This window comes from Vipera berus, assembly GCF_964194415.1.
Source record: "Vipera berus genome assembly, chromosome: 2".
Taxonomy (NCBI): Eukaryota; Metazoa; Chordata; class Lepidosauria; order Squamata; family Viperidae; genus Vipera; species Vipera berus.
In genome coordinates, this window is record NC_138203.1 from 25,331,917 (window position 1) to 25,354,309 (window position 22,393).

General features: G+C 40.4%; 1 protein-coding gene across 1 annotated transcript; it reads left to right on the plus strand.

Annotated features, from left to right (window-relative positions):
• Positions 1–13,008: 13,008 nt before the first annotated feature.
• GPX8 (glutathione peroxidase 8 (putative)) lies at positions 13,009–18,650 on the plus strand (the record flags this gene model as incomplete). Its single annotated transcript, XM_081321113.1, has 3 exons — positions 13,009–13,221; positions 14,097–14,358; positions 18,157–18,650. 3 exons carry the CDS (start codon positions 13,009–13,011, stop codon positions 18,318–18,320), a joined length of 639 nt encoding a protein of 212 aa, XP_081177239.1. The 3' UTR covers positions 18,321–18,650.
• Between the last annotated feature and the right edge of the window lie 3,743 nt (positions 18,651–22,393).

Here is a 22,393-nt window from a genome sequence, read left to right on the forward strand (position 1 = left end):
AGCAGCCACACTTCAAAAGGTATCACTGACAGTGTTATTTTTGCAGACACAGCCTGTGCCATCAGCTGCAGCAGTAAACATTCTGCATCTTTCTGGGCCCAGTGCCATGTGCGAAAGTCTTCATTGTGATCCACAATTGGAGAAGGAAACAGGAGATGTACAGATGGTCCTCATTTAACAGCTGTTCATTCAGCAATCACTTAAATTTGAAATGGCACTGAATTAAGTGGCACTTATAATTGGTCTTTGAAGTTCTGGTCATTGCAGTGCCCTGCGATCCTGTGACTGTGATTTGGGTGTTGGAAACTGGCCCAGTTAGGTATCTGCCTTGCAGGAATGTATTTGCCATTTCTATGTTAGTGTATTTGATTGGCTAAAGAACTTGTGGTATCTGAATTTATTTTAAGTTTTAGCTGAGCTTCCTATATTTCTATGTAATAGAAAGCTACACATTAAAGATACTTAATAGTTTAAATGGTCTTGAAACCAAAGACAATCTGGACAGCAAATGTATTTTGCTTTTCTTTTATATTTGTTATGCTCATAGGTCACATTTAATGAAGTTATTACAGGTACACTCTCTTGGATAACTAGTGTAAAACTGAAAGCAAGTCCTCTGCTCAGATTCAAAGCTGTTGAAGGAAAGCAGTCTCAAAATACATACCATAATAGTCTGCTGAATTTGAAAGCACAGGAAACTTTCCTGTGTTCATCTTATTTCAAGAATAGCCTTGCCCTGTCATTGTTTCACTGATGTTTGGTAACCAGGGAGCATACATCTTTTTTTTTTCAAGAGTCCTTTCATTTTGTAGAATGACATATGCAGGCTTTTAGACTTTCCTAAGATCTCTACTTAATAGTTAAATAGCTGGTCATTCACCTCTCTCTCTCCTAATGGAAGACAGGCCATCTCCTTCTGCCCAAGTTCTGACCTTATAGGCAAACCAAGAGAGAAGGTCATAGGCATAAGCATTTCTGTTGGCCCATGCGGGGGGGGGGGGGGGAGGAGCTGTGATACTCAACAAGCAGAAGCAACCAATGAAACACTGAGAAGTGATCAGCTCCACGTGTACTCCTTAACATTCCGTCACCAACACTCATGCTTCATGGTAGATATTAACTTTAATCAGAACTTTGGATACAGTTATTCTGCATGGCATATGCATACAATAACCCAGGTTTTTCCTAAAAGATGAAAAGCTGTTTGATTAAGGAGCAATTTCAATTAAGAAATAATAAAGAGGAAATCTGCTTAATTCTTTCTCTACATTTATTATTATTTTTTCCCCAAATTGCTTCCCAGGGATTCCCAATTCCAGTGATTCCCAAATGCAAACCTATAAATATTTGAACTTTGTGCAGGAGGGGAAAAGGCAATAAAAATATAAATTGGAGCAGGAAAACTACAGATGTGGAAAAGAAATTACTCTGACTTTCCTAAATGCATTTCATTCTCCCCCCATGACTTCAGGACTAATTACATGCCTTCAAGTCAGTGTCGAGCCTTAGCAACCACATAAATAGACTTTCTCCAAGATGATCTGCCCCTCCAAGATGATATAGCTTCAGTATATCCATTACATAATTCCAGGCTGTTTTTGATTCTTGTCATTTTAATAGTTGCTAACCTAGCATAGTTCGATACTAACACAAGGGAGTTGAAGTCCACGATTCTTAAAGTTGCCAAGGCTGGACACCCCTGTCTTAAACAGTATAAAACAACATCTAACATCCCAATGTAATAATGACTTTTTGGGATATTATGGTGATAAATACTGAATATCCTAGCATTGAACCCACTATGGATAAGAGCAGAGAACATGATTTACTAATGAAATATTTTTATATTGTATCAACTATTTGTAAGCCTTGGCCACATTCCTCATAGGCACATGGCAAGGAGAGGCCCACCCAAACATTGTCAAATAAACAATCCAGAGATATTAACTTGGCCTAGAGCAGGGGTAGGCAACCTCGGCTCTTTTATGACTCATGAGTCATAAAAGAGCCGAGGTTGCCTACCCCTGGTCTAGAGTGTTCCTAATGTGTTGAATTGCAATTCCCATCTTGCTGAGCCAATACATTCTGGTCTCTTTATTGCCTTTCTTTTGCCATTCTGGAGCAGCATGAGATGGAGAATTGGATACCAAACTTTGGAAAGAACTGGAAAACATTGCTAACAGGATGAATAATTAGAAATTCAACATACTGGTCTGGGTTCTTTTAAATTTCCATATATTGATACATGGTAACATTTACTGTAGCTGCCTTTGAATTTGCAATGTGAAGTCTAAAACCCTGCTGGAAAATGAAACATATATAGTTATTCTATAAATTAGTGATATATGACTCATCTAAAAACCGGTCAAAAATGGTATCATTTTAATGATGTTAACCTCAAATACTGATATTTGAGGCTGATCTTCCTTCCAGGCACTCTAATAACAGAAGTGCCATTTAACTAACACTACTTTAAGTAACTAGCTCAAGATTGAGACCTTTGTTGTATATCAAACACTTTGATAGAATCTGCAGCAGTTTCTTCATTTAATGTTACATTCAAATTAGGATAAAAGTCACATTATTTTATGCTTGTAATATTGACATTCTATGTGGTATGATTAAAGTAAATATATTTCTTTTTTTCCAATATTTGATGTTATCTAAACAATAGAATGGCAATAATTTTAATTGCTATTCCATATAAATTTGTATTGTATCATTTTATCAAAATAATATAATGTATCAGGTTTTACAATAATATAAGAAAAAGGGGGCAATATAAAAAAAGTTCTGTGGCATCTCTCCTCCAACATCTAGAGATTCAGTAGGCTGGTTATTCTGGTACAATATTTCTTTGATTGGGCCAACATCTTCCCAATCAAAGGCTGTCCATGATTTTTAAGAAGCAGGTCAGGGACTGCATATGAAGAAATATCTGTCAGGGTTGAATAAAACTAAGTTCAAGTTCTTCTCATTTATATTTATACTGTATAAAAAGCATTCATATGATTATGAGTCAATTCCTCAGTGCTTTGACATCATTGTCCTTCTCAGCCTCTTCTAACCTGACTTGTGACCCCCTTGCTCAATTTGGATACAGCAGTCCAGCAGCTCTTTAAATAAGAACAAATGTCCTTTTCAGCTACATCCTACCAAAAACCCTTGTGAAGAGGTGAGATCTCTTTTGTGGGAGGCTGCTGTGGAGAAAGAATTTCTGCAAATCAAGTAAAGCTTCCATGAATTCCAGCAATCTAATAGTCCTGTTCTTCTTTTCCCTTTAAACAAAGGAAAGTAAGTTTCTAAAATGTTGTTGTTAGCTGCGAAGTCGTGTCCAACCCATCCCAACCCCATGGACAACGTTCCTCCAGGCCTTCCTGTCCTCTACCATCTTCTGGAGTCCATTTAAGCTCACGCCTACTGCTTCAGTGACTCCATCCAGCCACCTCATTCTCTGTCGTCCCCTTCTTCTATTGCCCTCGATCTTTCCCAGCATTAGGCTCTTCTCCAGTGAGTCCTTCCTTCTCATTAGGTGGCCAAAGTATTTGAGTTTCAACTTCAGGATCTGACCTTCTAAAGAGCAGTCAGGGTTGATCTCCTCTAGGACTGACTGGTTTGATTGCCTGGCAGTCCAAGGGACTCGCAGGAGTCTTCTCTAGCACCATAGTTTAAAGGCTTCAATTCTTTGGTGCTCAGCCTGTCTTATGGTCCAACTTTCACAGCCATACATTGCAACTGGGAAAACCATAGCCTTGACTGTATGCACTTTTGTTGGCAGGGTGATGTCTGCTTTTAGTATGCTGTCTAGATTTGCCATAGCTTTCCTCCCCAGGAGCAAGCGTCTTTTAATTTCTTGGCTCTAAAATAGAAATACCCTGGTACTTACCTTTAAAGCCCTACATGGCTTAGGCCCGGGATACTTGCAGGACCATCTGCTGCCGGGAACGAATTCCCATCGCCCAGTACGCTCACACAGAGAAGGCCTCCTCAGGGTACCGTCGGCTAGACAATGTCGGCTTGCGACCCCCAGGGGAAGAGCCTTCTCTGTGGGAGCGCCAGCCCTGTGGAACCAGCTCCCCCCTGAGCTTTGGATGGCCCAAGATCTCCGGTCCTTTCGCCGCGACCTCAAAACACTCCTTTTCCACCTGGACTGACAGGGATTTTAATTATGTTTACAATTTTAACTCTAATTTTTAATTTATTTCAATTTTAAATTTTAATTTACTGTACAGAAACCTTTAATTTTTGTTGTTGTTAGCCGCCCTGAGTCCCTCGGGAGATAGGGCGGAATATAAGTCCCATTAATAAATAAATAAATAAATAAATAAATATTTCAATCATAATCTCAAAATAAAATAGCTCTGAGAATGTCTATAATTTCCAGGATTCATTAGTCACAGAATATGAATTTTGCAGATCCCTCATCTGAGTTACTAAGTTTATTATTATTATTTTTCGTTCCCCTATAAATCTATGGCTATTACACATATTTTACAATGCCTCTCTTAAGACAGAAGATGTAAACATCTCAGTCTTCACAAACTATTATGTTTTAGGATATGTAATAAAAATTTACAATAGTTCATGCTTAAAGCAGCAATGTCTTACATCCTCCTTCATCCTAAAGTGCCAGTGTTATAAGTACTGGTTAATTGACAGGAAAATAACTTCTAACTGGAATCTTTATGTTGCATTTGTTAAACTGATGTTCTGTTTAGTTTGGAAGTAGCGTGATGGAATGAGGACCAGTGGTTCTCTCCCCAACTGAAATTAAATAAAACACTTCAATTTTCCTGACATTTCACAATTTTTAGGAATGCTTATAGAACAGTTGTAGATCTCTAGATGCTTCTTGGGAGGAATAAGAGTTTAAAGACAAGTATTATTTTCACAATCTGCTCAATAAACTCCTCTAATAGATTGGATTAAAATATAACAATAAGAAAATAAATGTTAGCTGCAGCAAATGATGGTTCATGGTTAAGCCAAATATTTATTTTAATTCAGATATTAAAGCTTTATTTTTGAAATGTTATAAAGTTTGAGCTTCAGTAAACTTTCCATTTTTCATTCTATTCAGGGGTTCCATTTTTCCAATGTCATTTTTCTTTTCTTCGCGAAAATGCTTTCTATATTTGTCAAACCTATTAATTTTGTCTACAGGGGTTTTTCAATGTAAAACTTGTAACCACAAAACCAAGAAGACGTAAACTACTTCCCTGATGAGATGCTGGTTTTAATTCCCATACATCGTTTCAGGAAATGGCTTCCCACATCACACCACCTTTTGTGCCTCTGATCTATGCAACAGTTTGAATACATGTCAAAGGGGTTCATGAAAAAAAAAATCTAAGAAACAACTGTGGACAAACTATCACACAGTAGTACTTGGTTATTACTGAAAACATGGCTAATATTCTAATTATAATTACTTAAGGTGCTAGATTATATTTTCTCAATCTGCTGACTTAAGTCCTAGCACTGACAGCTAGCATAGACAAATATCAGGGGGTTTTTTTATTGTGAACTGACATAGTATAAATAATCTCCTCTGATCTGGATGCCTTTCTGTTTCTATGATCCAATTCCCCAAGTCATCAGCAGTGGCCAAGCCGGCTGGGAAGTTCTGGGAGCTGTAGCCCATTCAATTTGGAGAAAGCATATTAGGAATTGAAGCAGGTATAAAGTTCACTACCAAATGTGTGCACCTCATTAACATTCAAAAGAATGTGCTCCATGCTTTTCCAAAGACACCTGTCTTTCTTATAGAACTATATGCTTTATTTTCTTGAAGGACAACTCCTATTTTAGTCAATGATCAATATTTGTAAGACATGGGAAAGAATGTGGGTGTGAACTTCTCACTCTGAAAGAACAAAGATGAAGCATCTATACAAGCATATAGTGGAAAGGTTTCCACTATGTGCTATTTTGCATATGCTCTGGGTGCAAAAGGCCCCACAATCAGTTCTTGGTTTCTCTATATAAAAGATAACTAGGGGCAAGAAAGGCAACTACTTAAAACCTTCTCTTTTATTATATGCTAGCTCATAGATTACATGAACTAAAATTTCACCCCTTCAAAAGGCTGTTTCAGATATTGTATAGCTATTCCTCCCTGCAGCCACACCTAGAAGTTCCTTAGTGGGCTTCTAATTCCTATGCTGTGTTAGAAAAGGGTTTGAGAGTCTTTGTTATGAAAATTAATACTGAATTTAATGTTTTCTGAACTGTTCATCTATATACCTGGTTCCTTGTTGAATTGTTCCACGAAAGACAAGAGGGAGGCAGCAGGCAGGGTTTCAGGCGTTTATTTGGCTTCAGCTCCGGACAGCTGACAGGCGCATGAAACCGGCTTTATATAGAGAACTGTCAAACATAACGACCAATCAGGGAACCGTGCTTTCCCGCCACTAGGGCGGCAGCCAATAGCCTTCCAGCAGTCTGACAGCTCCTGGGGGCTGTGCTAGCTCGGCTGCTGACCGGCCGGCTGGCTGGTGGACCTGTTTGGGAACCGGCGTTCTGACAGCTTCAGTGGCTGTCAGCTGGATCGGTCTTGGCGCATGCGTCAATGCTCCTGGTAGCGCTTTTGACAGCTGTCACTGTCAATGGCTGCCTGTAGGCTTGTGCACTTGCGTGATTTCTTCCAGCAGCCTTTTGACAGCTGTCAACTGTCAACGGCTGCCGGGTTAGGGTTTCCCCGTTAGGATGGAAGGCACCCGGGGGATTGGTATGTAACACCCCTTTCCCACCCCCCGAAATGAGATCTTTAACAATGTTTTTAACTAAACTTTTTGAACAAACATTTTCAACGGAACTCTTTTGCGTCGGCATGTTCCCAGTCCACTCAAAGTCCGCGAGGTAGGCGGGGGGCCGTCTGGTCCTGCTGGAACGGCGGAGGAGGGGCCCCTCCACTTCTGAGTGTGGCGCCGTTGGAGTTACTTCCTGGGGAGGCAAGGGTGGGGTTTGTATGTCCTGGGGTGATTGTGGTTCGCTAGGGGTGATGTTGCTAAATGGTTCTGGCTCCTCAGAAGATGGGCGCAGGGGAGTGTTTGGGGGTGACCTGGGCCGGAGCTGGTCTGCGTGTCTGCGATGTACGGGTCCCTTTCCGGTGTCCACCATGTAGGATAAGGGCCCTGTTTGGTCCAGGATGACTCCCTGGATCCATTTGTCCCTTCCCCTATAGTCCCTAGTCCAGACATTTTGTCCCGGGGAGAATGTCCTTGGATGGGCGTTGGCGACCATTTCGGCTGCTGGTCTGTCGGGGTGAAGTCTGTCCAGCCTTGTCACCAATCGGCGGCCCCATCGTAGTTCAGCAGGAGTTTTTCCGGTGGAGGAGCAGGGTGTAGCATGGTGAGCCAGGAGGAACTGTGCCAGGCGACGGTGCCAATCTCCCGTGATGATCCTTTGGAGGGCATCTTTGGTGGCCCTTACCATAACCTCAGCAAGGCCGTTGGATGATGGATGGAAGGGGGCCGACGTTGCATGCCTAATACAATTGTTCTTCGCGAAGATCTGCCGGAATTTCCTCAAGTTCGTGGAGGGTCTCCCGGTTTTGGCTGCGGCACGCGGAGCGGATATGCCCGGACTTCCCGCATCCGTGGCTTGTGGCGTTCCTAAAACGGCAAGTAGCTCTGGCGTGGGCTCCGCCGCAGCTGGCGCACTTGGCCCTGGGCCCGGTGGTGATGGCTTTTGGGCCGAAACCCCCTGGCTTGGTCGGTCTGCGGTTTCCCTCATGGTCGGCGACCATCCTGTTGAACCGGGGGATGATAGCGTCGACACCAGCGCCGGCCTCCGGGGATTCGCTGTCTGGCTCCCAGGCCTGATGTACTGACCTGTTGGGGCTGCCTCTGAACACAGGGGAGTCCTCACGATGGCTGTCCTCATAGGCCATGATCTCTAGTGTGAGTTCAGCGAGATCCATCGTGGGCTTGGCCACCAATTTCCGCTGGAGCTGCTCGTTTAAAAGTCCAGCGATGATTTGGTCTCTAATGCGGTCCTCCAGGTCCGGAAATTGGCATCTGCGGGTGGCGTGGCGCACCCCCGCGATGAATGCTGTGGATGCTTCGCCCGGTTGCTGGCGTCGGCGAGCGAAGTGGGGCCGCCAATACAATTCAGACCGTCGGGGCATAAAATGCTTGCTGAGGCATTTGGTCAGCTCAGCATATGGAATCGTAGCGACGGGGTCCGGGCTGCAGAGCCCTACAGCGATGTCATAGATGGCAGGACTGCTGAGGTACAGTAGGGCTGCGGCTTTGTGGCGGTCCTCCGTTATTTTGTTGACGACGAGGTAGCCCTCGACCTGCCCCCAGTGCGACTCCCATCCCTCGGGATGCCGGACGTCGAACTCCCTGATGTGACCTAGGTTGGCCATGGCGTGGGTCCACGGTACCGTTCGAGCTGCAGAAGGGTCCCTTTGCCCTCAGATAGCGACTTCAGCAGTGACTTAGCAGGCTGGAGGGATCGGGACTCCTTCTGGTCGTGACTTAGCTCAAGGGTCAGCTCTGTTGTACCGGAATCCCATCCTTGTCGCCAGGTGAATTGTTCCACGAAAGACGAGAGGGAGGCGGCAGGCAGGGTTTCAGGCGTTTATTTGGCTTCAGCTCCGGACAGCTGACAGGCGCATGAAACCGGCTTTATATAGAGAACTGTCAAACATAACGACCAATCAGGGAACCGTGCTTTCCCGCCGCTAGGGTGGCAGCCAATAGCCTTCCGGCAGTCTGACAGCTCCTGGGGGCTGTGCTAGCTCGGCTGCTTGGGGAATCCGCCAGCTGACCGGCTGGCTGGCTGGTGGACCTGTTTGGGAACTGGCGTTCTGACAGCTTCGGCGGCTGTCAGCTGGATCGGTCTTGGCGCATGCGTGAATGCTCCCGGTAGCCCTTTTGACAGCTGTCACTGTCAATGGCTGCCTGTAGGCTTGTGCGCATGCATGATTTCTTCCAGCAGCCTTTTGACAGCTGTCAACTGTCAACGGCTGCCGGGTTAGGGTTTCCCCGTTAGGATGGAAGGCACCCGGGGGATTGGTATGTAACACTTGTTTTACTTATTTCATACAAGTGAATGGTATTAATAAATGTTAAGAGATCGCTGAAAGAAACTTTAAGATATATCTTAGAAGACACTGAAAGACAGAATGTATAAAAGTTCCTCAAACATATGCTGGGAATATAATAAAAAAGAAGGGGCATTTTCTCATGTTTGGTGGACATGTAAAAAAGCCAATTAACAGTACAGAATATTTGAAAGATTCATATACAACTGAAGCCAGATATTTTTATTTTGGAATGATGGATAAGCAGCTAGAAAAAAATCATGGATTTTTTAAATACACAAATGAGATTAATATAGGTAATCCTTGATTTATGGCTGTAATTGAAGCTCCAATTATGGTTGTAAGTCATGAACATCGTAAAGTGGGTCACATGATCAAACCCAATTTTGGCACCATGACTCGACCTTTTTGCACCAGACATTAAGCAAATGCTGTGCTTTTGTTTACTATGGGGTGTTTTTTTTGTCAGAAACAGAAGTAAATGCTGGTTTCCCACAAAAATATCATAAATCACAATCATGGGATCACAGAGCACCACAACAAGCCATAAATGTGAGCTGGTTGTTGAGCACCCAAAATAAAGCCATGTGACTACAGGAGGAACAGACATCAGAACCTTTGAAACAGGGTCATAAGGTACCTTTTTCAGGATTCATTGTAACTTCAAATGGTCGTTAAGCAACCAGATGTGAGTCGAGAAAGGTAGAAAGCTTGGACTTTACCCACAGTGAAGGAATGGATTGTGAATACGATGAAACTTGCTGAGATGGCCAAATTGATTGCTTTGATGGGAGAGAACAATTAGGGAAATCAGCACTACAGAAATAAGAGGGCTACCAAGCACTGATTAAATCTGGAGTTGGATAGGAAAAGTCAAAGTCTGACCTAACTGGATAGAAGTTAGTCTATTACAGTGATGGAGAACCCTTTAAAGACCAAGTGCCCAAAAACTACCCCCCGCCCTGCCCCCTGCCCACCTGCAGGGCCATTCACCACCTCCACAGCCCACTGCAGATCACCCAGCTGGCCCACCAGCACCATGGTGCATCATCTGCACGTGACAGGGTGTGAGGGCGGAGTCTTGTCCCCACTGCCTGGCTGCCATGTCCCAATCAAAAGCTCTGCATGCTTTTTAGGAAGCATGTCAGTGAACTGCATCAGAAGTAAGACCTGTTGCGCTAGACAAAACTAAATTCAAATTCTTATCATTTGCAGCCAGTGTTCATATGATTAAGAGGCAATTGTTTAACTGTTGTTATATTAAACATTATCATTTAGTAACAACATTTGAAAGCAGCCAAGACTTTCTTATGTCTTCACTTTGACAGCATCTCAGTGTGTCTCATACTCAGATCCATCAGGCCCACCTTCTGAAATGGAAAAGGGACATCCTACCGTAGAAATGTTTGATCTGCTTGATTTCTGTTGAACATTTGCTGCCATCCTGTGGAAAGTGGGCAACTAACAGCTGGCATTTAGGAAGCCAGCTTCTTCACTCTGCAGCTTTTAAACTTAGGTATGAATAGGAGTTCTTGGTTGGAAGGTGTTTTCAACAAGACAACAACCAATTTCGAATCTGTTTTCAGCAATCCAATAAAGTAATTATTATTATAACAATAGTATTTAAAAGTTTATTTTAGGCAGATGCAGTTTCAGATAATGAAAATATTACTTTCATCTCGGTAAAATGATCGTATATGGGAGAAACCGTGCCTACTGTTCCTATCCAGCATTGTTTTGCTGGTACTACCATCTCAGTGTAAGTAGAAAGACTGCAAGTGGGCTTCATGTGATTTAATGCAACTTGATGCAATAAAGAAATATATATACTGCTCAAAAAAATAAAGGGAACACTTAAACAACACAATGTACTGTATTTAATAGTAGGATGTCTTATCTTGTGTTCCCTTTATTTTTTTGAGCAGTATATATATATATATATATATATATATATATATATATATATATATATATATATATATATATATATATATATATATATATATATATATATATATATATATATATATATATATATATATATATATATATATATGTATTGCACCTAGAAAACGCTCAGGAAGGAGTTATTATTTTGTTTCAGTTACAGCATTTAGATATTACTTGCTAATAAAAACAATCAGGGTGATGAATAATAAAAAAGTGCTGACATATAACATATAAAAATAAAATAAGAGCATTAAAACCAGAAGAGGAAAGCATGAGAAAACTAGCCCAGCAGTCCTCTTCAATTTTAGTGTTCCACATTTTTCCCATTTCAAATTTACTTTATCTTGATTTCTCATTAATTTGCCTTTTTTTTAAAAAAAAAAGTCCTGAGAAAACTTCATATTCATTCATAGACATATATTTTTCTACATAGCTTTTAAAAAAATATGCTTTCTGAAAGTGATTTTTATCTAATAGAAGTAAAGGTATTTTAAATAAAAAAACAATTTGTTTGAAATTTGCATTGTATAACATACAAAAACCTGCAAATGTTGGCATTATATCACTTGTATAAATCAATGTATACTAAGCTATCATCAGGATACGAATGATACTAATTTATGCTTTACCATCCAGCCCAAGCTGGAGATCACTCTCCATCTATGTTCTACTTGTCTTTAGATAAGGAGAAATACTATATTAGAGAGCACCTTAAATCTCCAGTAAGCATGGACACTCTGGCATGCTATTCCTAGGTCAATTGGGTACATACAACTCTCAGGAAACTTCAAAGGGTTAATGCTTCTATCTTAACAGAGGAAAGGAAAAAGAACTTATTGCAGTATTTTTCAAACTTGGCAACTATGAGAAGTGTGACTTCAACTCTGGCTGAGGAATTCCGGGAACTGATCTTTACAATTGTTAAGGTTGCTACGTTTGAAAAATGCTGATCAGTTCCATGTAGTCCTCAACTTACGACCACAACTGGGGCTGAAAAATTCACTGTTAAGTGGTGTGGTCATTGTTAAGTGAGGCATTGCATGACCACACTTGATTTTACAATGTTTGTGGTGGTTATTAAGCAGACAACATGTGATCATGGCTTGCAACTTTCCCTGCCAGCTTCCCCATTGACTTTGCTGGTCAGAAACTGGCTGGGAAGGTGGCAAATGGCAATTATATGACTGCAGGGCAATATTGTCATGTGAACCAGTTGTCATGTGAACCAGTTGCCAGCATGCTAGAATCACAATCACATGAACGCAAGGATGCCGCAACAGCAGTAAGCACAAGTAACATTCGTAAGTTACTTTTGTCAGTGTCCTTATAAGTTCAAACATTTGCTAAAGAAATGATTGTAAATCAAAGACTACCCGTGGCATCGAAGGATTCATCATATTAGTGGAACTATCGCCAACAATGGACAACTAATCTACAATGTATTATCACCTTTCCCAGCCCATAGGATGTATAGCACATCAACTCCCATTATGCTCCAGCTAGCTGCTATGATTGGGAGTTTATGAGAACTTCAAAACATTTGTATCTGGACAGCTCCAGACTGGAGAAAACTGATGTACCATCTCAGGGTTTTTAGTGTGGTTAGGGCAATGGGGCCAAAGGGACATCTGTTAAAATGTCCTAATATGATTGTGTGGTTCAGTATTTCTCAACCTTGGAAACTTTAAGATGGGTGGACTTCAGCTTCCAAAATTCACCAGCCACCCATACTTAGGAGTTGAAGTCCACCCATGTTAAAGTTGCCAAGGTTTGAGAAACACTGGTATAGATACTTTACAAATAGCATCCTATCCTTAAGAGCCTCTTATACAATCAGATCTGAACAACAGAACAAAATGAAAAATTCAGCCAGAATAGAGTTCATTCTCTCCCTCCCTCCCTCCCATCTTCAGCTTTCTTCCAATCTCAGCTTTCTGTGGCTGGGCTTCAGCTCCTCCTCACATTCCAGGCCTGTTGAAACTTCCCCTAAAAAATTCTCCAAAATGGAGCCGTCTCTGCCCCTTGCAACATATCCACAAAAAAGCTCAAAGCTGAAAAGCAAGGTTTTCATTATTTTCATTTCTATGGTGTTATGCACAGCCATACTAGGCCTGCTGCAGCTCAAGTTCTTAAAACCCAGATACAAAGACTTTTATTCCTTTGAAGTGAAGGATTGGAAAGGAAGAACCACGTCCTTGGAGAGATATCGAGGCAAAGTAAGTAATTTCCATTTTTTTAGATGGTCAGGCAGACTTGCCACTGTATTCTTTCTGCTTAATAGTAGCATATTAGGAATATTTGGAAATGGAAATCCAAGGTACTGAAGTTAAAAATAAATAGATAAACTGAATACTTTCAGTAGTTCATTCTCTCCACTATCTCATTTTAGGGACCAGGAATATCCCCTGCAAAAACAGACATTAACTCACTTGCATTTGCAGTTTTTATAATAAAATAAAGGACAATATAAGAACTGGCTTATCAAACCAGACTCTATTGATAACTATCAAATGCCTCTGCAAACTTTAAAAACTGAATCTGGCTAAATCAGCTTCAATTTTTAAACTTGGCAGAGGTATCTGATAATTACCAACAGGGTCTGGTTTGATAGATCAGTTCTTACATTGTTCTTTATTTTATTATAAAGACCACAAATGTAAGCATAGTCAGTAGGTGCCTATTTGTGTCAGTGAACCACTGTTGACTAAAATTCTTGAATTTGGTGACTAAATGCATACATTCATTTGAACAATTGATGCTAGGATTGTTCCTAATGCGTGCAGTGCTAGGCAAACTTTTATTTCAGTGGCAGAAAGTAAGCTTGTTTCATAAATTCACATAAACTGAAGTGAACTAAGAAGTGCTTTGCTCTGTCTGAATTGTATAGTTGCTTCTACTTAATAGCTATGATTTAAATGCTGTCTATTTTTTTAATAGTGAAACTGATCTGTGAAACACTAGACTTTTCTGTGAAACACTAGACTTTTCTGTACTGAAATAGCCAAGATAAATGAGAAAGAAAGATACTTATCAGTAATGATTTGATCAGCTTTCTTTTTTATTTCTTTTCTAATTTTCTATTTGTCTGAAGGCAGCTCTGGTTGTAAACGTGGCTAGTTACTGTCAGCACGCAGAAAAAAATTACAACATGCTGCAGGAACTCCAACGAGAGTTTGGACCATACCATTTCACTGTGCTGGCCTTTCCTTGCAATCAGTTTGGGGAATTGGAGCCAGGTCTGAATGATGAGATAATATATTTTGCTAAATCAAATTATGGAGTAACGTTCCCCATTTTCAGTAAAATAAAAATTCTAGGATCTGAAGCATCACCAGCGTTTAAATTTCTGATAGGTAAGTTTGTGTCTCTCTTAAACTGCATGTTGTGTCTTTTAGTGCAGGGTTACTTTTAGGCAGAAAAATATACAGACTTCAGATTCATTGGATTTGCAGTTTCTATTTAAAAAACTATTTCTAATACTTAAATCTCATCAAATGTTTTTGAAAAGTGCAACAGAACACCAGCAAAAATCCCAGAAAAAGGACTATCTAGATAAATCTGCAATTTGAAATAGAATATATTTATTTACAATTGTGCAGTTCTTTGCCTTCTCCTACGACTAATCTCTGACAGCCAGTTTGGTTCAGTAATGGTTAAGGCATCAGGCTAGAAACTGGGAGACTGTGAGTTCTAGTTCTGCCTATCCAGGCATGCTGGATAACCTTGGGACAATCCTTTTTGCTCAACCCTCAAAGGAGGCAATGGCAAATTGGTCTTGAAAATGTTGCCAAGAAAACTGCAGACACTAGTCTAGGAAATCACCAGGAATCAAAAAGTGACTTGAAGGCACAGGCATATGACTAACCACCACATTGCAAAATAGTGACTCTTGTCACTATTTTAGTGACAAGAGTGACATTGGGCAATATCTAACAAAATGATACCAAAACCCCCAAGAAGGATCTTGTTGTGATTCAGTGTCAGCCTGTGCTCCCAGCAGCTGAGTCCGATGAATCTGAGGAGTAGGAGGAGGGGTTTGGAGAGCCTTTGGTGTCAGAGGGAGGCTCTGATGCACTTCAGGACTCTCAGCCTGGCCCCTCCAGTCATGTTCCTCATGAGGTTTGCAGAGTTGGCAAACCCCATGTCGTGTGAAGGACTTCTTGGGTTCGCCAACTCTGCAAACCTCATGAGGAACATGACTGGAGGGTCCAGGCTGAGAGTCCTGCAGTGCATCAGAGCCTCCCTCTGACACCAACGGCTCTCCAAACCCCTCCTCTTCAGATTCATCGGACTCAAGCTGCTGGGAGCACAGGCTGACACTGAATCACAAAAGACCTGCACATGGATAACAAGAAGTGCTTATGTACCCAGTGCTTATTCTTGTGCACTCTGTCTAAGAATATTTTTAGAATTCTTTTTTTTTAAAAAAACCAAATGGCTTACAGTCACTGATGCAGAGAATCTATGAATATACACAAGCCTTTTCAAGGCTGGCACTTCCAGGTACACTGGAACTGTTCTGACATGTATAGGTGTAATAGGATCAAACTGAAGTCACAGTTGAGTGAAGTTGATGAGATTCTCAAAAAAGAGCGACATAAGAAGTTTAAAGAATAAAACTTTATATATTTGTCCTGTATGAAGCAATATACAGATGTAGTAGAAACAAAAAGACTTGATTCCTGAAACTTGATTGAAAAATATAAAGAATTATAGAGAACAGTGTTCACATCAACTAAATTTAAAAAACAGTATTAAAGGGACCAACTTGTAAACTAGTAGACTGAGTTCTAGTTTGGCCTAAGCCAGGGGTAGGTAACCTCGGCTCTTTTATAACTCATGTACTTCAACGCCCAGAATTCTGCTGACTCAGGAATTCTGGGAGTTGAAGTCCATGAGTCATAAAAGAGCCAAGGTTGCCTACCCTTGGTCTAAGCCATCAAGCTCGACTAGGGACTTTGGATCAGCCACTCCCAGCTCTAGAAATAAATCAAACTATATTTCTTTCTTTCTTGACAGACTTGAACATTGGGCACTATCTAACAAAATGAAATTCAATGGTGAAAAAAGTAAGGTTCTACATTTAGGCAAGAAAAAACAAATGCACGGGTATAGTTTAGGAGGTACCTTAGTCAATAGTAGTAACTGTGAGAGGGACCTCGGAGTCCTAGTGGACAATCACTTAAATATCAGCCAGCAGTGTGCTGCAGCTGCCAAAAAAGCCAACACAGTGCTAGGCTGCATTAACAGAGGGATAGAATCAAGATCACGTGAAGTGTTAATACCATTTTACAATGCCTTGATAAGGCCACACTTGGAATATTGCATTCAGTTTTGGTCACCACAATGTAAAAAAGATGTTGAGACTCTAGAAAGAGTACAGAGAAGAGCAACAAAGATGATTAGGGAACTGGAGGCTAAAACCTATAAGGAACAATTGCTGGAATCGTGTATGTCTAGTTTAATGAAGAGAAGGATGAGGGGGGACATGATAGCAGTGTTGCCACAAAGAAGAGGGAGTCAAGCTATTCTCCAAAGCACCTGAATGCAAGACAAGAAGCAATGGATGGAAACTAACCAAAGACAGAAGCAACCTAGAACTAGGGAGAAACTTCCTGACAGTCAGAACAATTAATCAGTGGAACAACCTGCCTCCAGAAGCTGTGAATGCTCCAACACTGGAAGTCTTTAAGAAGAGATTGGACAGCCATTTGTCTGAAATGGTATAGAGTTTCCTGCCTGAGCAGGGGGTTGGGCTAGATGACCTCCAAGGTCCCTTCCAACTTTATTGTTATTATTATTAAACAAATTCCCAAGAAAATTGCTTGGAGACACAGGCTGCCTACCCCTAAGTTTTATTAGATTTTCTGTTGTCTTCTGCTAGTAATTTCACTGCTCACCAATTCTGCCTCCATTCTATACATTGAATAACATTGACTAAACTATAAATACTTGATAGGTATTTATGGCTGTCCCCATTTATCTAGAGAGACCGTTTCTGGGAAAAAGAGTACACAAATATCAAATTAACACTACAGGCATTTCAATTTCTTATAACATCCATGGTTTTTTTTAATAGTAGAAAGAAGAAACGTATCAATTTACCAGTTCTGCAAAATTTCCAGAATTTTTTCTTCTCTAGTCAGTCTTTGTTTATTAACAAAAAGATATTATCCCATGCTTTATATTATGAATAGAATATTTCTATTAAATTAGATTAATCTTTGTGACTATAGAACCTGACAGTAATTATTTATATTGATTATTACTTTTTAAATACTTTGCTATTATTGAAGTTTCTGGATTGGTCAAGATGCATAATATCATACAACTTAGGATAGGCTGTTGGTTTATTTTGGATAGAGTTTTTTAAAAATTTCTACAGAGGAAGAAAAGCATAGTCATTAGAGGTATGTAGGGAGTATAAGAAAATCAAGGCTGTAAGGAGAAAACAATCACTAGAAATAATGGAACAGTCACTAGAAATAAAATGGAAATTGACAGGTTATGATAAGTCTCCCAGAGGAAGGGAAATCTGAAAAAATTATCAGATCTGAATATGAGTAGTTGACACTGAGTTCACATATTGTTCTGAAATCAGTTTTTAATTACAGATCGTCCTTGACTTACAAACATTCATTTAGTGACAATTTGAAGTTACAATGGCCCTGAAAAAAGTGCCTTATAATCTTTTTCACACAACTGTTGCAGCAACCTCGTGGTCATGTGATCAAAATCCGGATACTTGGCAACTGACATGTATTTATGATGATTGTAGTGTCCCAGAGACATACAATCCACCTTTTGTGACCTTCTGACAAGGAAAGTCAATGGGGAAGCCAGATTCACTGAGCAGCGATGTTATTAACTTAAAACCTGCAGTGATTCATTTAACAACTGTGGCAAAAAATATTGTAAAATGGGCAGAACTCACTTAATTATCTTGCTTAGCAACAGAAATGTTGGGCTCACTTGTGGTCATAAGTCGAGGACTACCTGTACAGGCTGCTAGTTTCAAATTAGTTCATAAAATGCGTCCATTCTGTTAATATTGATTAAAGCATGATCCCAACTGAGTAGCTACATTTTTTCCAAATCACATCCCTGCTCTCTGTGACCTAAAAGTGTCTTACCTTACCTTATTCCTGCAGATGCTTCTAAAAAGGAACCTAGGTGGAATTTCTGGAAATATCTCATCAGCCCTGAAGGTAAAGTCGTGAAATACTTGAGGCCTGAAGAACCCATAGAAAACATCAAGCAGGATATAGCTGCTCTGGTTAGGGAGATCATTTTAAAAAAGAGGGAAGAACTCTGAGGAAGTTACTCCGCCTTGTGGATCCGTTGGGCAACTTCATCATCTGACCTTAGTACATTCTTGTTCAAATATGGCGAATGCTGAACTTATCAATGACCTTTCTTGACATTTAATGCCATGATAAACTGATAAACAGAACATTCTTCTGTTTAGAACTACTAAAGATGCTGAGAGCAAAGGAAGCCAAGACTTTAATAGTGCTCTAAGCACTTTACCCAATTGAGCCTTGGACCCTTCAAACATGTTTACTGTAATATCTGGTTAGGAAATCTGATTATGACCAATTTAAGAGACTTTTTTTTGTGGGGAAAAGGTTCCCAATAAATATTGCTTTCCTAAACCAGTTCCTGCTGTGATTTTACACGCACGCACATACACAATTATTATGTTATTGTGACTTTAGAGAGAAAAACAATTTGATGTGGTGGTTAAAAGCATCAGACTAGAAACGGTAAGACTGAGTTCTAGTCTTACCTTGGACTTGAAGTCAGCTGGGTACCTTTGGTCCAGTCATTCTCTCTCAGCCCTAGGAAGGATGCAAGGGCAAACTACTTCTGTAGCAGTTACCAGGAGCCAAACCTAACACAAAGGAACGCGCCCCCACCACCACCCAAAAAAGTTAAGGTTTTAAAATTGCAAGGCTGAGGAAAACTGGCCTAAGCACTGCTGATTTTGTTCTGACCATTCTGTGATGATGGAAGTTTTAAACAAAAGGGAAAAATTTAACAATAACCCAAATATCAATAATGAATCTCTGTGGAATCCTTATCCTTAAGCAGCCCAAACAATAAAACATCTTTTATCCTCAACCACAACTGAGCCCAAAATTTCAGTTGCTAAGTGAGACAGTTGTTAAGTGAGTTTTGCCCGTTTCTTGGCCCAAATATTCAGTGAATCACTGCAATTAAGTTAATAACACAGTTGTTAAGTGAATCTGGCTTCCCCATTGCCTTTGCTTGTCAGAAGGTTGCAAAAGGGACACTGCAACAGTCATAAATATAAGTCAGTTACCAAGCGTCTGAAATTTAATCATGTCACCATGGATGATCACTGGTGGGATTCAAACATGTGAACAACTGGTTCTCTGTGTGGATGCCGCTTCTGGAAGTCCATTCTGGGCCTGGGCAACAAAAAATTAGCTACCTGTTCTGACGAAGTGGTGCAAACTGGCTGAATCCCACCACTGGAGATGATGCAATGCTCCTAAGTGTGAAAAATGATCATCAGTCACCTTTTTCAGTGCCACTGCAACTTCAAACAGTCACTAAATGAACTGTTGTAAGTTGAGGACTACCTGTATTGAGAAGAATTCCAAATCTATGTAATACATATGAGCTGAGTCATTTTCACACTGGAGAATTGTCTCCATAGCCATTTCCCCTATGCTGGCATCACACACCCAAGGACACAGTGGCCCCCTTCTTCCCCTGATGAGAGGATTTAATGGGGATGTTGGAATTTAACTTTGGTGCCAGGTTTTAATGTTTATGGTTTTAACTGATGTATGTATTATGTTGTTTCTATTGATGTTGTTTTAATTGATTGGGAGCCACTCAGAGTTTGATATAAGATGGGCAGTGATATAAATGTTTTAAATAATTAAAAAATAAAATAAATACATACTAGGTAAAGGTTCCCCCGCACATGCGTGCTAGTTGTTTCCAACTCTAGGGGCCGGTGCTCATCTCCGTTTCAAAGCCGAAGAGCCAGCGCTTGTCCGAGGACGTCTCCGTGGTCATGTGGCTGGCATGACTAGACATCAAAGGCGCACGGAAAGCTGTTACCTTCCCACCGTAGTGGTCCCTATTTTTCTACTTGCATTTTTACGTGCTTTCGAACTGCTGAGAGGTTGGCAGACGCTGGGATGAGTAACAGGCACTCACTGTTATGCGGCACTCAGGATTCGACCCGCCAAACTGCCGACCTTCTGATCGACAAGCTCAGCATCCTAACCCACTGAGCCACCGCGTCCAAGGCAATTTAGAACAAAATAAATTAAAATCTTAGTACACTTTTTCACAGTACTTGCATATGTTAAAAGTGTTTATTTACACTGATGGCTATTGCCCTTCTCTCCCTACAGGCAAATTTAACATATTAGACTCAAAATGTTGTTAAATTGTGAAATAATATGGAAGTGTATTTAGTTGCTGGAACATGTACAACAGCTAACTAAGAGATACACTGCCAAACCATCCCACACGAAGACAGAACATGAAGACAGAACACACGTAGTACTATAAACTCAGATGGTTATAACAGAATCAAGAACATCAAAGAAACTTCCACTGAATATTTAGTGCACAGAAAAATATTTTCAGTTTTGCCTATAAATCTGTGAGCTATCCTAATAATATCCCAATATTTCAACATGGGTCATTTGCAGATAGCAATACCACTTAGACTAACAATATATATCTCTTCACAGTGCTTTACAGCCCTCTCTAAGCAGTTTAGAGTCAGCATATTGCCCCCAACGAGCTGGGTCCTCATTTTACTGACCTCAGAAGGATGGAAGGATGAGTCAGCCTTGAGTCAGGCAGGATCAAAGAAATCGAATTCCTGGCAGTGTGAGCAGAGTTAGTCTGCAATACTCCAATCTAACCACTGAGGCCACCATGCACAGTGTCAGAATGTTAAACACTAATACATTTTTTGATGGCAAACAGATTTTGAACATTTTGCTACACCAAGTCACCTGATGACAAAAATATGTGCCGTAGGCTGGCAGCTGAATGTCAGCTGGTGCCATCTGGATATCCATCCAGCTAACAATACACTGCCATTCCACTACACACACAGCTTTATGTTATTCTCTCTCTGACAACTGTTCCTGCAACAGGTAACAGTGTGGTAGCGACTGCTAGAATTAAACAAAGCAGCCAGCTAATTCTACACTGCCTACCAGTCACAGGTTTTATGACCCCAGAGAAGAGGTCCTTGAGACACAAATTCTCCTTAGATCGGTGCTACAGGCACTGATGGGTAAAAATAATGCTATAATCAAATATTTATTTTTAAATGGATGGTTCATAATAATAAATCATGAGGGTTAGGAAGACTGCAACTAAATATGATAATACTATTCTTGCCTGCCTCCATTCATTCATTCTCTCAAATGCTTTATATTTTTTGATGAATAACGAAATACTGATATAAAACACCACAGCTCTCCAATATAGATACCCTGAAAAAGCCAAAACAGGTAGTCCTCGACTTATGACCACAACTGAGTCCAAAGTTTCTGTTGCTGAGACATTTGTTGAGTTTTGCCCCGTTTTATGACCTTTCTTGACACAGTTGTTAAGTCAATCATTGCAGTTAAGTTAGTAACACGGTTGTTAAGCGAATCAGGTTTCCCCACTGACTATTTAGTGCTTGTCAGAATGTTGCAAAAAGGTGATCACATGACCTTGGGACACAGCAATGGTCACGGATATGAACTATTTGCCAAGCATTGTTGTTAGCCGCCCTGAGTCCTTCGGGAGATAGGGCGGCATATAAGTCCCAATAATAAATAAATAAATAAATAAATAAATAAATAAATAAATAAATAAATAAATAAATAAATAAATAAATAAATAAAATCTGAATTTTGACCATGTAACCATGGGGATGCTGCAACGGTTGTGTTACAACAATTTTTTTTTCAGTGCTTTGTAATTTTGAACCATCACTAAATGAACTGTTGTAAGTTGAGGGTTACCTGTAATATGTGCCTTCTTTTCTTTTTTAAAAGGAAATTTCCTCCCATTTTTCTGAATGAGCAGAGATTGCTTTGAATTAATTCTTCCATGCATCACGAACGTGCTAGCCTTTTTTGCACCTTTTGGTTGAAAGAGGGAATAGCTGCAGAGGTTTATATCAAGAGGGAAATTCAAGATCAGATATCTTTCTGTAAGATCCTTTTCTACTACTTTGGTGTAGTGGGGGTGAATCTCTGATCTACTTCATGGCCCTTTAGATGCCATCTCAAGAAACAGAACTGCAACCAAAGGAGAGTATAAAAATGTGGGTCTGCCAATTATTAAGGGGAACATTTAGTTTTTATTATCTTGTGTGTGTGTATGTGT